A 13,831-nucleotide genomic window follows, 5' to 3' on the forward strand; every position below is an offset into this window, starting at 1 on the left:
AGGAGAGTCTTTTTGATACCGGATCAATAAAATAACAGACAAATTTCTTTTTGGCTGCATCTATTCACCAGGATTAAATTAAAATTAACAAAAAAATTTTTAAAAAGTGTGTCTACGGAAACTGCTAAAATAACTACATCTTTTTTTTTTTCCTCACAATAGTTTTATACAAGTGGGCATTTCCCATTGTAAAATCAAGTGGCAGGACTAAAGACATACAGAAACAGTAGAAATCATTTTTCTCAATGATGAGTAGCTAAACCAGGCAGTATGTAAAGGCTCTCTTTTGTCTTTGCTAATAAAAAAGAAGGCAGCTCTTATTTTCAGGACAAGAGATGCAGCATATTGCATAAGCTAAGAGGACTGCCCATTCTTTTTCCAGATCATGAATGGCCAGGCAGAATGGAGGCTTGCAGACTAAATTTTGGGAGCACCTTTTGTTGTTAAAAAGCCCACACAGTTAGCAGAAAAGTCTATTATCTTTATTCTGAGAACAGCTTGGTATTTTCTTTGGTGTACTTATAAAATACTGGAGATGGCTTCTCCAGACTGATCAAGGGCTCTACAGAGCTGAGAAGACAGGAGAAAGCATGGCAAGGTTGTAAGAGAACAGCCCAGAAGCTGCGAAAGGGATGAAATATGATCCAGAGACGTGGGGCTTTTAGTAAAGAAATGTTAAAGCCATATAAACGATTACTGCTGTAATACTTTATATTAGAAAAGGTCTTTCATGTCTAGTTGAGTAATGCAGGTTTTCTCTCTGTATATTCTGAGAGTACCAACAGCTGAAAGGCAACCCATGGTGTGACATGGATCAGTGAGTAGAGGCTCTAGGTTAGACCAATCGTGAAGGAATGCAAGTGAAGACGAATTTTACTTTCTCCTTAGTTGGAGCTGTAGGACAAACTAAAAATATCCTAAGGTTTGAGAGCGTTTTCTAGCTTTCTACCATGCAGCTGTGTTATCCAGCAAAAGAGATTTGCATTTATTCATTCAAGCACACACTGATAGGGATACCAATGAAAAGGTCCTATATGAAAACCTGGTTAACTGTTCAGTAAGCAGTTCTACATACAGTGGAGTCTCCAGAATGTTTAACAAGTTGGTCCAAACCTTCAAACTATACCCAGTTCTGAAATGATACCTAAGAAAGACAGAAGCAGTCACTTCTTCTCCAAAGCTTTGTTATATTGGCACAGTTTCAGTATATTTTTCTCAAATTTACTTGGACCTAAAATAAAATCTGAAGTAGATTTTAAGGCACTGATGTAAAATTTCGTGGCATCTATTTAATGACAACAACAACATAGAAATTTCACATGGACATATGGACTTCTATACAATCAGGCTATAGTCTGCTTCATTGATGAAAAGTCATTATCATTCATCATACTCTTGGAAGGATCCTATATGATCCCGGTTCTCCACTATACAAATGTGATAATTAAATAAGGTTCTTAAATGCAAATATTATGTAATTAAAATGTTATTAGAATGCATAAAAAGTAAATATTATTATCAAATAGACCAAAGGAAAATATTCTATGTAATTCATTGTTCATTTTCTCTGACTCGTTTGATATAATTATTTTCTAATTTATATTGAAAGCATTGTACCTCAGTGACTTGAAGCAACTTTATGTTATTAAATATCTTTTTTATTCATAATGTTTTAAATCAATCTTTATTATCTCTTTGTTGTGACTTACGCATAGAATTGTTTTCTAGATATTCTTCTCTATTTCCTGTAAGTGTAGAAATAAGTAATGGTCTCTACTATCATTTAGGCAGAGTTTTCAACCTGAATTTTCTTAAGAATACTAAACAATGGGAGAGATTTAATACTGCCAGAAACCTCACAATACTGAGTTTTGAACAGCCATAGGCCACAGGATTTTGTACAAACAAAAGAGGAAGTAGACAGTTTAACTGATTACATGGCAGCTGGGCTATTTTAGTGTTGCTGGTAGAACTCAGATGGTGGATGGGCTAAGCAGCCATCCACATACCACTGGCTTTGCTATTAAATAAGGTTATTTGGCAATATTAATAAGACTAGTTTCATCTCCAGACTGAATAATAATGCACATAAATAGACTTTAGACATGTAACAATGATAAAGGAAAGATATTTCTGCTTTTATGTTACTTCAAAATAACATTGCACTATGTCTGATATAAACTTTACTGATTGATTGATTGATTGATTGATTTTGGTTTTTTGAGACAGGGTTCCTCTGTGTAGCCTTGGCTGTCCTGGTCTCACTTCCTAGACCAGGCTGGCCTGGAACTCACAGAGACCCACCTGCTGCTGCATCCTGAGTTCTAGGGTCAAAGGTGTGAGCCACCACACCCTGCCCTGGCATAAACTTTTATCAAACATAAACTAGGTGCCTATAAATAGGCATGTACAAATAGAACCATCTCAACGTACTATTTACTTCTGTTTTTCAAAGCTATTGTTTTCTTCTATGTAGATAAGCCTGTAGAGTTTTGGCAATATTACGTATTCACAGAGGGAAGGTACAGAGTCAGGTTTGGAACTGAAGACATTCTGGCCCACGTTTCTCTGTTCTTTGCAGTGAAAAACCCTTCTACGATTCTATGTTTGGATTTTCCTCTTTGTTCAGATTTGACTGAAACCCACAAGGAGACTGGCCGACTGCCGTAGGATTTGAAATTCGCCTGCAGGTCGTATTTTCCTACCTCATGATAGTGAATGCAGGGTGAATGAGAAACCGTCAAGCGCAAGCAACATGAGAAAGCAAATGAACAGTGGCATGCCTGAACTCTACCCTGACCTCCTAGGCCACCAGGTAAAACCGGTGTTACCTTGATGATCACAGCTTAGCCTCAGGAAGCAATCACGCGGTTACGCTCTCTGAGTTGACATAAGCAAATTTATTTCTTCTAGCAACTTGAGAGTAGACTTTGTCCAGATACGTCTTCACAGGTTTCTGAAACCGTTTTATTACAGCCCTCAGACCCAAAGCGGCAGCGCATTCGTGACCCGATACTTGGGTGCTCTTCAGACGAGTCAATAAAATAAGTTACGTGACACTGTAAGTACTTCATTTTACTGAAACATTGTGCTTACCTTCATAGGTCCCGCTTTCTAGCAGAGCGCCGCTTTTCTCCAGTTCCATAAAATCCTCAACGGTTATGAAAATGTAGTCCACTCCAGGGACCTCACCCTCCTTATGTGGCCTTGTGGTGCCTAAATAAAAATGAAAAAGAAAAATTAATTAAAAAAAAAAAAAGAAACAGTCTAAGTGTCCTGCTGCTGAACTTTAGAAATACCACCATGCCTTTGCGCATTCACGAACACGTTTGTGCATCTTTGGGTTTGGCAGTTTGCTTGTGTTCTTCTGTTTGTTTGGCAACAGGGGGAAAAAATGGCAGAGATTAAAGTAAATGGACAAAGCATTTTTCTCAGTAAGCTTACATAGAGTTCATTGCCATGGAATGTGGCTGAATAGATTTTGTTCAGTGAAAACTGCAGTCATTGTTCCTTTCTTGAAGAGGTGGGCTGACCAGTGGGTCAGGAGTCTACTCGCTCAGGAATTTACATGCTTCTCTCCCATGAAAAGACTTCTGTTGTTCTACAGGCTGCTGTCCTGGGATATGAAAACATATTGGAAAGTAGAAACTGAAGCAAATGCCAACTTTTTTTTGTATTCTTCTGATGTGCTCCTTTTGGGGGTTGGATGCTTTGGGTGGTGTTTGTTAATTTTGCACCAAAATAATACATATCTACGTATTAAATCTGAAGGGTCATAAAATCTGTACTAGTACTTCAAATTTAATAATAATAGGAAATAACCAGTACTTAAAGTTGGATTAATAACTATAGTGGCTGCAATACGACATGTCAGTTAACAGAAAGGATTTTTCAATCTCTTCCTTATATGGCCTGCATTTCTTCCTTTACTACTGTCTCCAGTTCTTAGCTGGGAGGTGACGTTTTCTCCAGGATTGCCTTTAGGGCTCACAATATCCCTTACAGAGGGAATGGAGCCCCACAGGGTCAAGCGGATGAGACCACCAGAGGCTTTCTGGAGAGCACACAGTCTTCCAGGCTTGCTGTCTAAATAATAAACAAGAGCACAGCATATGTAGGGAGATAGTAAGGCCAACAAGGCCTCAACCTCTCCCTTCTATTTCTACAGTATACACATATAGCATTTGTGCATGGTTGGATTGAAATTTACATAATGTACAAATACAAATAGATAAAAAGGAACATATACAGGGAAATGCAGAAATAATGGCTCATTAGCATGCATCTTCATAACACTGCATATGGTCTACACTACCGAGAAAAAAGCATTTTAAACTAACTTTTATTTTGATTCTCTGAATTTTAAATGTTTATTAACTTTGTCAAGAAAGTAGTCAGCTACTTGTGTTTTGGAGTTTGTTGGGATCAAGTCTGAACTGGAAGAGAGTATTGTAAAATAATGTGAAGAATGTAAAGTGCATATGCTCGAAAAAATTGACTTTAGGTAAATAAATAAGAATTCTTATTAGATTTTTTTAAAAGTCGAAGTGCATTATTTTCGAGAGTTAGGTTTTACAACCCTTCTTTGGGGGTGGCAAACATGTTTTTCTAAATCATTCTTGAAAACTTGCACCCGAGTTTGTTATTTTATGTAATTTAATTAAGCTGCTTGGTGCAGTATTTCCCCTTGCTTTTATGCTATAAATATAAGCCTCCCACATTTAATATGCATAATTTGTCATCAAATTAATGTTTCAATGAGAACTTTAACTTTTAATATCCTGACTTTTATGTGCTTAACCCTTTGAATTAAAAAGGCATTAAAAGAGTTTTGGGCAATCAATTTGTTTTTTTGTTTTTGTTTTTTTTTGTTTTGTTTTTCTGTTTATTTAGAGCACACTCTAATCATTAAGCAGAATCGGGTAACAAAGATTCAATTTTCCCTACTAATTTATCTCCATGTTTCAGAAGTCACGTGTTTTCATTACTTCGATGCCTGCCGCATGGTAATACACTGTCGGCACAATGGGGGCTGAAGAGCATGTACTTCAGGCCAAATCCAGGGGGAAGACGTCAAATGCAGATGCCCTGAGGCTGTGCCTCTCTTGGTGAGCGTTTCCCCATTTCCGTGCTGGGCCTCAGCATGATATATCAGCACAATGTGGAAAACACTCACGCCCATTGCTGGATGCTGACACACAGAGCTAGACAGCCTCGCTGTCCCTCAGGGAAGCTCTTCTCCAGGCCCAGCCCTGCAGCTGTAGCTTGACTGGGCGGTCGGTCAGCCCTTCACACTCGCTCCTCTCTGGTTTTCTTCACTGACGACTTCTAGTTCCCTGATCTCTTTTTTTCTCTCACATCTTCCCCAAATCCACTTCACTGGCCTTCCTAATCTGGGAGTTATGAGGACAACGTGGACTCTCTTTCATTGTTTAGTGTACCTTCACCACTTTCCTTAGTCCATTCATGGACAGGAGCTGCTGCATCAAACCGAACGCCAGAACGCCGCCGATTTCAATGCTTTAATATCTGCTCGATTATACCCACACTGGGATTTCGTTTTGGGGGTTTTATTATTATTATTACCGTTTATTACCATTTTTTCAATTTGAATCCCGGCTGTAGCCTCCTCCTATATTCCCTACCAATTCCACCCACCCTCCCTCATCTCTTCCCATGCCCCTTCCCGTGTCCACTGATAGGGAGGTCCTCCTCCCGTTCCATCTGACCCCTAGACTATCAGGTCTCATCAGGACTGACTACATTGTCTTCCTCTGTGGCCTGGCAAGGCTGCATTCCCCCAAAGGGAAGTGATCAGAGAGCCTGCCATTGAGTTCATGCCAGAGACAGCCCCTGTTCCCCTTACTGGGACCCCACTTGGAGACTGAGTCAATGGGCTACATCTGAGCTAGGGTTTTAGGTCCTCTCCATGCATTGTCCTTGGTTGGGGTATCATTCTCTTCAGGGCTCTCAGTGCTCAGTTTTGATAGCTCTGTCGGTCTCCTTTTGGAGCTCCTGTCCCCTTCAGGTCTTTCTATCTCCCACTTGTTTCATAAGATTCCCTGCACTCTGCCCAAAGTTTGGCTATGAGTCTCAGCCTCTGCTTCCTTCCTAAAGTTCTACCACATTCCCCTCCACTTCCCATGATGCAACCGTTTGTCTTCCTGCAGAAGAAACAAAACACTTTCTTGGTAATGGAGGTGACAATTTAAGAAAAATCTTCACAAGGTCGACTTTTTTTTCTTCCCTACATTATTATCCATATTTTATCTTTTCCTTCAAAATCAACACTTGACTGCAACCGTGTTTCTGCCTTAGGTGAGAACTTTCTCTTTTGCTTAGTTTCAAATTTCAATATTTTTTTTTCAGAGATTGAGGTTCCATGTATCTTTTTTTAATTTCAAACAGCGTAATTAGGTGTTTTTTTTTAAATGTAGTAGATATCTATTATTCCCCCACCCCATACACATGTATGCACATGAACATAACATACACTACAGACACACACACACACAAACACACACACCTAAGAATCAAATGTGCTCCTTTTTTACTTCCAGATTTCCTAACGATGTAGAATGCTTATTGATTTTCTGCTTCCGTCATTATTTCTTGATTTGGCACTAATGAAAAAAATCATCTCATTGTATTTTGCCCGCTCACAAGCACCACATCCTACTTTCTTCTCTCCTTCCTTTACATTCAATAGAAAAACTGGTATTTGAATGGCTGACTGATGCATACATTTCATAATATGTAAATGCGTGTCCATCTAATTGCTTTTTTCACCTTTTCTTTTTTATGTAATTTTTGATTACTCTAGATGTAATGTTTTAATTTGAAAGTTTGCATAGATTTATCATGAATTCAATCAATGAATTCCCTCTTTGTTAGATAAATTTATTCCTGAAACGTAAAACTATGTTTAGTTTTCATCAAGTCTCTCTTGCTGAAGAAGTAGCTCCTGGAGCCTTTGAACCTGCTACAATCTGGACTTTGTCAGAGCTCCCACAGCTGCCAACAGCCTGGGGATTCACATTGCCTCTGTGGTGTGCAGTAGCTCTCTCCCAGATGTCATGACTATTTTTGTGGTTCCCACCCTCGTGTTGGCAGAGCTGATCATCCAGAAGCTTCCTTCCTGTCAGGGGCAGCATGGAAGCCATGTTGTGAAATTTTGCATGTCAGAAATTATCTTTATTCTCTCTGCACAGGAGGCAAACTTGACAGCATTTCAGGAACATATCATGATAGAAACACTCTTCTCCATTCTGTTCTGCTCAGATTCTCATCATCATTCTTTCTGTCATGTCACCTGGAAGCTTTTCCCAACAGACATTTTCTTAGAACTTCTTTCCTCTCTCATCCCACCTTCAATGCTTTGGTAGGTTCTATGTCCTGCCTCCATGTCATGCTTCCCATCAACCCTTCCCTGCTGCAAACACTGCCTTTCTGGACTCAGCAATGGCCTTGTCCCTGCAGTGTCTCCCTCCCTCTTTTAGGTTTTATTGTTCTCCCTAACGGCCTGACTCATTCTTTGGCCAAGAGAGGTGAGTTGAAAATGTAGACACACCTATGAAAGACTCTACCCAACAGGGTATTAAAGCAGATGCTGAGACTCATAGCCAAATTTGGGCAGAATACGGGGAATATTATTAAAGAAGGGGGAGATAAAAAGACCTGGAAGGGTCAGGAGCTCCACAAGGAGAACAACAGAACCAAAAAAATCTGGGCCCAGGAGTCTTTTCTGAGACTGATACTCCAACCAAGGAGCATTCATGGAGATAACCTAGAACCCCTGCACAGATGTAGCCCGTGACAGTTCAGTCTCCAAATCGGCTCCCTAGTAAGGAGAACTCAGTGGCTGGCTCTTTGATCACCTCCCCTGAGAGGGGGGCAGCCTTATCAGGCCACAGAGGAAGACTATAAAAGAGACCTGATAGGCTAGGGTCAGATGGAAGGGGAGGAGGACCTCCCCTATCAGTGACCTGGGGAAGGGGCATGGGAGTAGTTGAGGGAAGGAGGGAGGGTGGAATTGGGAGGGGATGAGGGTGGGAACTACAGCTGGGATACGAAGTGAATAAATTGTAATAAATAAAAAAAAAACAATATTAAAAAAAAAGAAAGTGTAGACACATCAGACACAGGAAAGTACCAAAAGCTTTGGCAGAACCCATCAAGGTGATGCTCATGGGGTAGCAAGCTGTAGGGTTTTTATTTTTTTACATGGCCTTGCTTTCAGGAGACATGTGAGAAGATATAATTTAATAATTTATAGGACAAGTGTGGTGGGAATTTTAATCCCAGAACTCAGGATGCATAAGCAAGTAGACATCTATGAGCTTGAGGTCAGCCTGGTCTACACAGGAAGTTCATGATCAGCAGCCACATCTATACAGTGAGACCCTGCTTACAAAATAATAATGATAATAATAATAATAATAATAATAATAATAATTGAAATAAACTATTTTTTTTTTAGTTGAATAAATACCTGCTTTTCTTTCTACACCATTAGAATGACTTTTTGGCTTATAAGTTATGTCTTATATAATTCCATGTTATATTTCTTCTAGACCACTCCTCAAGAGGAAAAATAAGTGGAAATGAAAGGGAGGCAAAATAAATACGACTAATGGAGCTTATGTTTTCTGTCCCATTGCTTAACTTCTAAAACGAAACAGCTTATATGATAATTGGACAGTTAAAGACTGTATGAATAATACCTCTGTCTGTAGGTAATAAAGGCATCCAGTGCTTACACTCAAAGTGCATGTCTGAGAAGAATAAGTTTTCTCACACATGGTTAGTTTGCTGATGTGCAATGAAAGTATATGAAGGCTAGTTGCCATTTGATAACCATGGCAACTGGGGATGCCCACTGAATTCCTAAAAATTCTACCTTTAAGTGAAAGAGCATTGTCCCTTTCACCTCAGGAAGAAACGAGAATGACATATGTGGTGAATATAAGTCTAGAGCACATTTTCTCGCTTTTTAGTATTTTTTTTAATCCATATACGGATGGTGGTTCAGCACAGCAGTCTACTATGATCCATTTTGATGTGCTGGCAAGTTCTACAGTGTATGCCGTGTAGTATGTGAAGAAATGGATCTGGAGCTGACCATCAACTGCCAAGGGGATCTAAGCAGATGGGTCACCAGGGGACAAGCGGAGAGACTTCAGCACTCCCCCTCCCCCGCCCCTGTATGTTCTTTCTCACTTTCTTCCTGGTATTTCTAAACTTCAAGTTAGAGAAAATAATTCTTGACAGCTAGGGCAATTCCCTTTGGATCTGACCTTTAATTACTCACTCTTAGATTCCTAAAAACACTCCATCAGTTTGCAAGGTACTCTTTAGCAAGTGTGAACATCATACCAGAATGGTGTGTGTGCTTCCAATAAACACATCGGTGAGATTCCTTTAGCCAAATGCCTTTAAATCAGTTTTCACACAACCAGTCTTGGTTGATTTTATTACACTTAGTTTTAATGATACCATATCCAAAAGTATGGCTTTGTTCAGTTCACCTGAACTTGGCATGAATATCCAATAGTCATATTACTAGAGAGTCCAGAATTCCTGGACTCACAATCCTCCTGCCTCAGCCTGCTGTATCGCCGAGAATACACGCACACACCACTGCACCCAGAAGTACGCCATGATGTTTTAGTGTGGAGAATAAGCCATGTGGGCCAAAAGAAAGGACTCTAATAATGAAGTGGACAGGCTTAGATGAAGAATAAAAGCAAATACCATGGATTTATGTGTATGTGGGGGGAGAACAGATGTGGATTAAGGCAGATAGTTGGGAGATGGATGGTGACGATATTGAGACAGGGTAACAAAAATATCTGTTCTGCCCAAGGTAAATAAGGCAATTATAAACCTAACAGGTATCAGTGTCTTATTATTTGTGATAGCGCATTAGATAACACTGTTGTGATAACCACAGGGCTAATAATAAACATTATATAGCCCCACACTCATTTAATTATCTGCTACAACATAGTACTGACACTATCAACATATCATTCACTCCTGACACCCAAGCACTTTGCACTGAGAAAAACTGGGACAAAGTGAATCTGTTCATCCACTCATTCACTCACCCAGTCATTCACTTATTTAGCCATATGAATTATCATCACTCTGGTTGCAATGAATCTACACTCTAAATCTTCGCGTGTATGTATACATGTGTGAGACATGCACATGATCATATGTGTGTGCAAGCAATCTTTAACAGGTGTTGGTACCTGTGTGAGCACTTGTGGGTAGAGGCCAAAGTCAATGCTGGTGTGTTCATTGATTGTTCCCTACCTTAATTCTTTTTGAGAGGGGCTCTCACTGAAGTTGGTGCTCCTTGATTTGGCTAAACTTACTAGCTAAAGCTCCAAGGATCTGCTCATCTCCACTCCTCAAGCACTAGAGTTTCCGAGGTAGGGCAGAGCAGGCACTTTAACCACTCCACTATCTCCAGTTCTGTGGACTATTATCAGTTCTGTGATATCCAGGCCCATCTCCTTTATCTACCAAATAGCAGAGGAAACGATAGTTGTAAAACTCATGTTCCTCATAAAAATTCTGTCTTCGCTTCCCTTGTACTCAAAACACAGGAGGGAAAAATGCACCGCCTACGGGTGCAAGACTCATAGAATGACACACCAGACACTTAGGGATCTATGTACTGGAGATTTCTGTGAGTTCTCTTTTTTCCTAACAGGCATTTAATATATATAAAACTTAGGGGAAACATTATAGTATGAAATCTATGCAATTTGTAGTTTTCTTTTTTTTTAATTTTTATTATACATTTTATTAACTCTGTGTCCCAGCTGTATCCCACTCCCTCATTCACTCCCAATCCCACTCTCCCTCCCTCATCTCCTCCCTGCCCCTTTCCAAGTCCACGGATTGGGGAGGACCTCCTCCCCTTTCATCTGACCCTGTTTTATCAGGTATCTTCAGGACTGGCTGCAATGTCCTCCTAGTAGGGCTGCTCCTCCCTTGGGGGGTGGGGAGGTCAAAGAGCCAGCCATTGAGTTCATGTCAAAAATAGTCCCTGTTCCCCTTAATGGGGAAACCCACTTAGTTACTGAGTTACCACAGGCTACATCTGAGCAGAGGTTCTAGGTTATATTCATACATGGTCCTTGGTTGGAGAAACAGTCTCATAAAAGACCCATGTGCCCAGATATATTTGATCCTTGTGGAGCTCCTGTCCTCTCCACATCATACTAACGCCTCCTTGTTTCATATGATTCCCTGCACTCTTCGGAAGGTTTGGATATGAGTCTTAGTATCTGGTGGTGGGAATGTAAACTGGTACGACCACTTTGGATATCAATTTGGCACTTCTTGGACAATTAAGAATAGTGCTTTCTCAAGACCTAGCTATATCACTCCTAGGCATATATCCAAAAGTTGCTCAAGTACACAACAAGGACATTTTCTCAGTCATGTTTGTAGCAGCTTTATTTGTAATAGCCAGAATCTAGAAACAACCCAGATGTCCATCAATGGAGGAATGGATACAGAAATTGTGATATTTTTACACAATGGAATACTACTCAGCAATTAAAAATGAGGAAATCATGACATTTGTAAGCAAATGGTGGGATCTAGAAAAGACCATTTTGAGTGAGGTATCCCAGAAGAAGAAAGACATACATGGTATATACTTACTTACATAGACCTATAAGATATGACAAACATACTGAAATCTATCCACCTAAAGAAGATAAACAAGAAAGAAGACCCGGGGTAAGATGATGAATCCTCACTTAGAAAGACAAATGGGATGGGCATTAGACGTAGGTGAGTTCTTAATGTGTACAGAAAAGCAGGGCTAACTTCAGGGTAAATGGGCACTGCATAGTCACCAATGAAACAGGACGGCACACCATGCTCGCAAGACTCTTGATGAGACGGGAAGATGAACGGCCTCTGTTGTTTCCAATTCATTTACTTTTGAATTTTTGGTTTTGATTCTTTAATGTTTAGATATGCTCTCTACATGGCATTCTATAAGGTTCTTAAAAAATTAGTCTCCTCAATTTATTATTTAGCAGCTAATATTTCAAGATTATATACTGAGCCTAAAGAAAGACTTTATATAGAAACAATATATATTTAGTTTGACGCTTTTATATGGTCCTCATGTAAAATTAATCTAGGCCAGAATGAGACTGTACAGGCAGCCACAGCCCTTTGAGCAATGCAGACATCACCATGACCTTCACTGCAACGTTTAGGGGCTCATCAGTCTTTAATTTTATCACTATTACAATCTTAATGACATCAGCTAGTGGCACGTATGTCTCTTTGGCATCTGTATTTTGAAATACTCAAGGTAGATCCTAGTATACAGTGATCACAGAGTATCAGAAAATACACATAAAAATTAAAAGGCAGTTAAATCTTCAGAAATTTCAATACACTAAAAGGATTGCTAGATTATAAGTCATACATTGCATAATTGAATTATCAAATATTAATTTCCCCCCACTGCATGCAGTTCTAGAACACTCAGCCATCAAACTATCACGGAGTCAATTAAAAGAGAAGAGAAGGTGTAAGTATGAAGGGGATCAGGCCAGGTATCCTGGGCAAGGTGCTCTCCTATAGGTAAAAATCTTGAGTTCACGAATTCCCTGTGTTTTTAGGAAAGCTTTGGCCAAAGGTCTAGCTGTTGCACCTATTTCTGACTTACCACAAAATGCCATTTACATTTTATGGAACATAGAACAGAAGCATATAAGTTCTCGTCTTTAAAAACAAATATTGCAGGATTATGGCATATTCTAACAAAAATATACTGAAAGGCCCTTATTTCTAATTGCCATTGAGCAGTAATGTTCACAAGATATCTGCTCATATTTTAAGGGACAGACCTTTGTCCCTACTCAGATCAGAGTGATGGTGGGGCAGTCATCAAACATTGCATTCTACTACCTGGCTGGGCTTCAAACAGCTTAGGAGAAAGGAGAAGTAAGTATTCAGCATTCTGCCAGGGAAAAACATAAAAAGTGTGTGCTGTGGAAGAGGGCTTCTGCCTTTCTGAGACTATATGTTAGGCACAGCCTGAAGCCCCACATCCACAGGACCCCTTAGGTTTCAGGGGCAACAGGACTCCCTGTCCAATTATCATCCCCTGCAGGACTCTGCAGTCTTAATTTCAGTCCACTGTAATCCTTTCCTTATTGGACAGCAAGAGAAAGGGGATAGAAAGAAAGCAATAGGCGTTGTGAGGAGCCAGATACTCATTTGCAACCTTTGTTAGAAATTTTTACACCAATATATTAGGATAAAGCATTACCACAATCCACAAAAACTGTTGTCTCCAAAGACTCGTAAATCATTATTCCGAAGAGTTGCAATTATCATGAGAGATTAAGAGAAGTTTTATGAACTAGAAACACAAAGGAAAATTACAAGAGAATTTCAAAGGACAGTTAATTAAGGCACTTCAGGTAGGAAAGCTACTAAGTTAATAATGAGTTATCAAAGTAAATATTGAATGGTTTTAGAGAAAATGGTTGTAATTTTAGAAATATCCTTACCTCCGTTACAGAACAATAGAAAACAGGCTTACCTGCCAGAAATGAGACACAACACAAAATATCAATGGGAACACCATCAATCCAAAGGCGGACTCAGAGCAGCCCCCAGTAGAAGAGTGACAGAAGAGCTCATTCCTGAAAGAGTGACAGCCCTCTGGCTCTCAGGCACACAGTATTAAACACTATCCCCTATAACGCAGGCATTAAAAAAATAAGAGTCTGGCACTAAAAAATAAGAAAGACCCAGACTGGCCAAAGTAGGGAATACT

The 13,831-nt window shown here is 39.7% G+C and overlaps 1 protein-coding gene across 1 annotated transcript in view; it reads right to left on the reverse strand.

Moving 5' to 3' along the window:
- Magi2 (membrane associated guanylate kinase, WW and PDZ domain containing 2) overlaps positions 1-13,831 on the reverse strand; it is a 1,360,055-nt gene that overhangs the window by 579,281 nt on the left and 766,943 nt on the right. Inside the window, exon 3 of the mRNA XM_055612892.1 lies at positions 3,097-3,216. Coding sequence (XP_055468867.1) covers positions 3,097-3,216 — 120 coding nt within the window. The remainder of the gene's footprint in view (positions 1-3,096; positions 3,217-13,831) is intronic.

The sequence above is a fragment of the Psammomys obesus genome, unplaced genomic scaffold, assembly GCF_907164565.1.
Source record: "Psammomys obesus unplaced genomic scaffold, mPsaObe1.curated_primary_1811, whole genome shotgun sequence".
In the NCBI taxonomy this organism is placed as follows: Eukaryota; Metazoa; Chordata; class Mammalia; order Rodentia; family Muridae; genus Psammomys; species Psammomys obesus.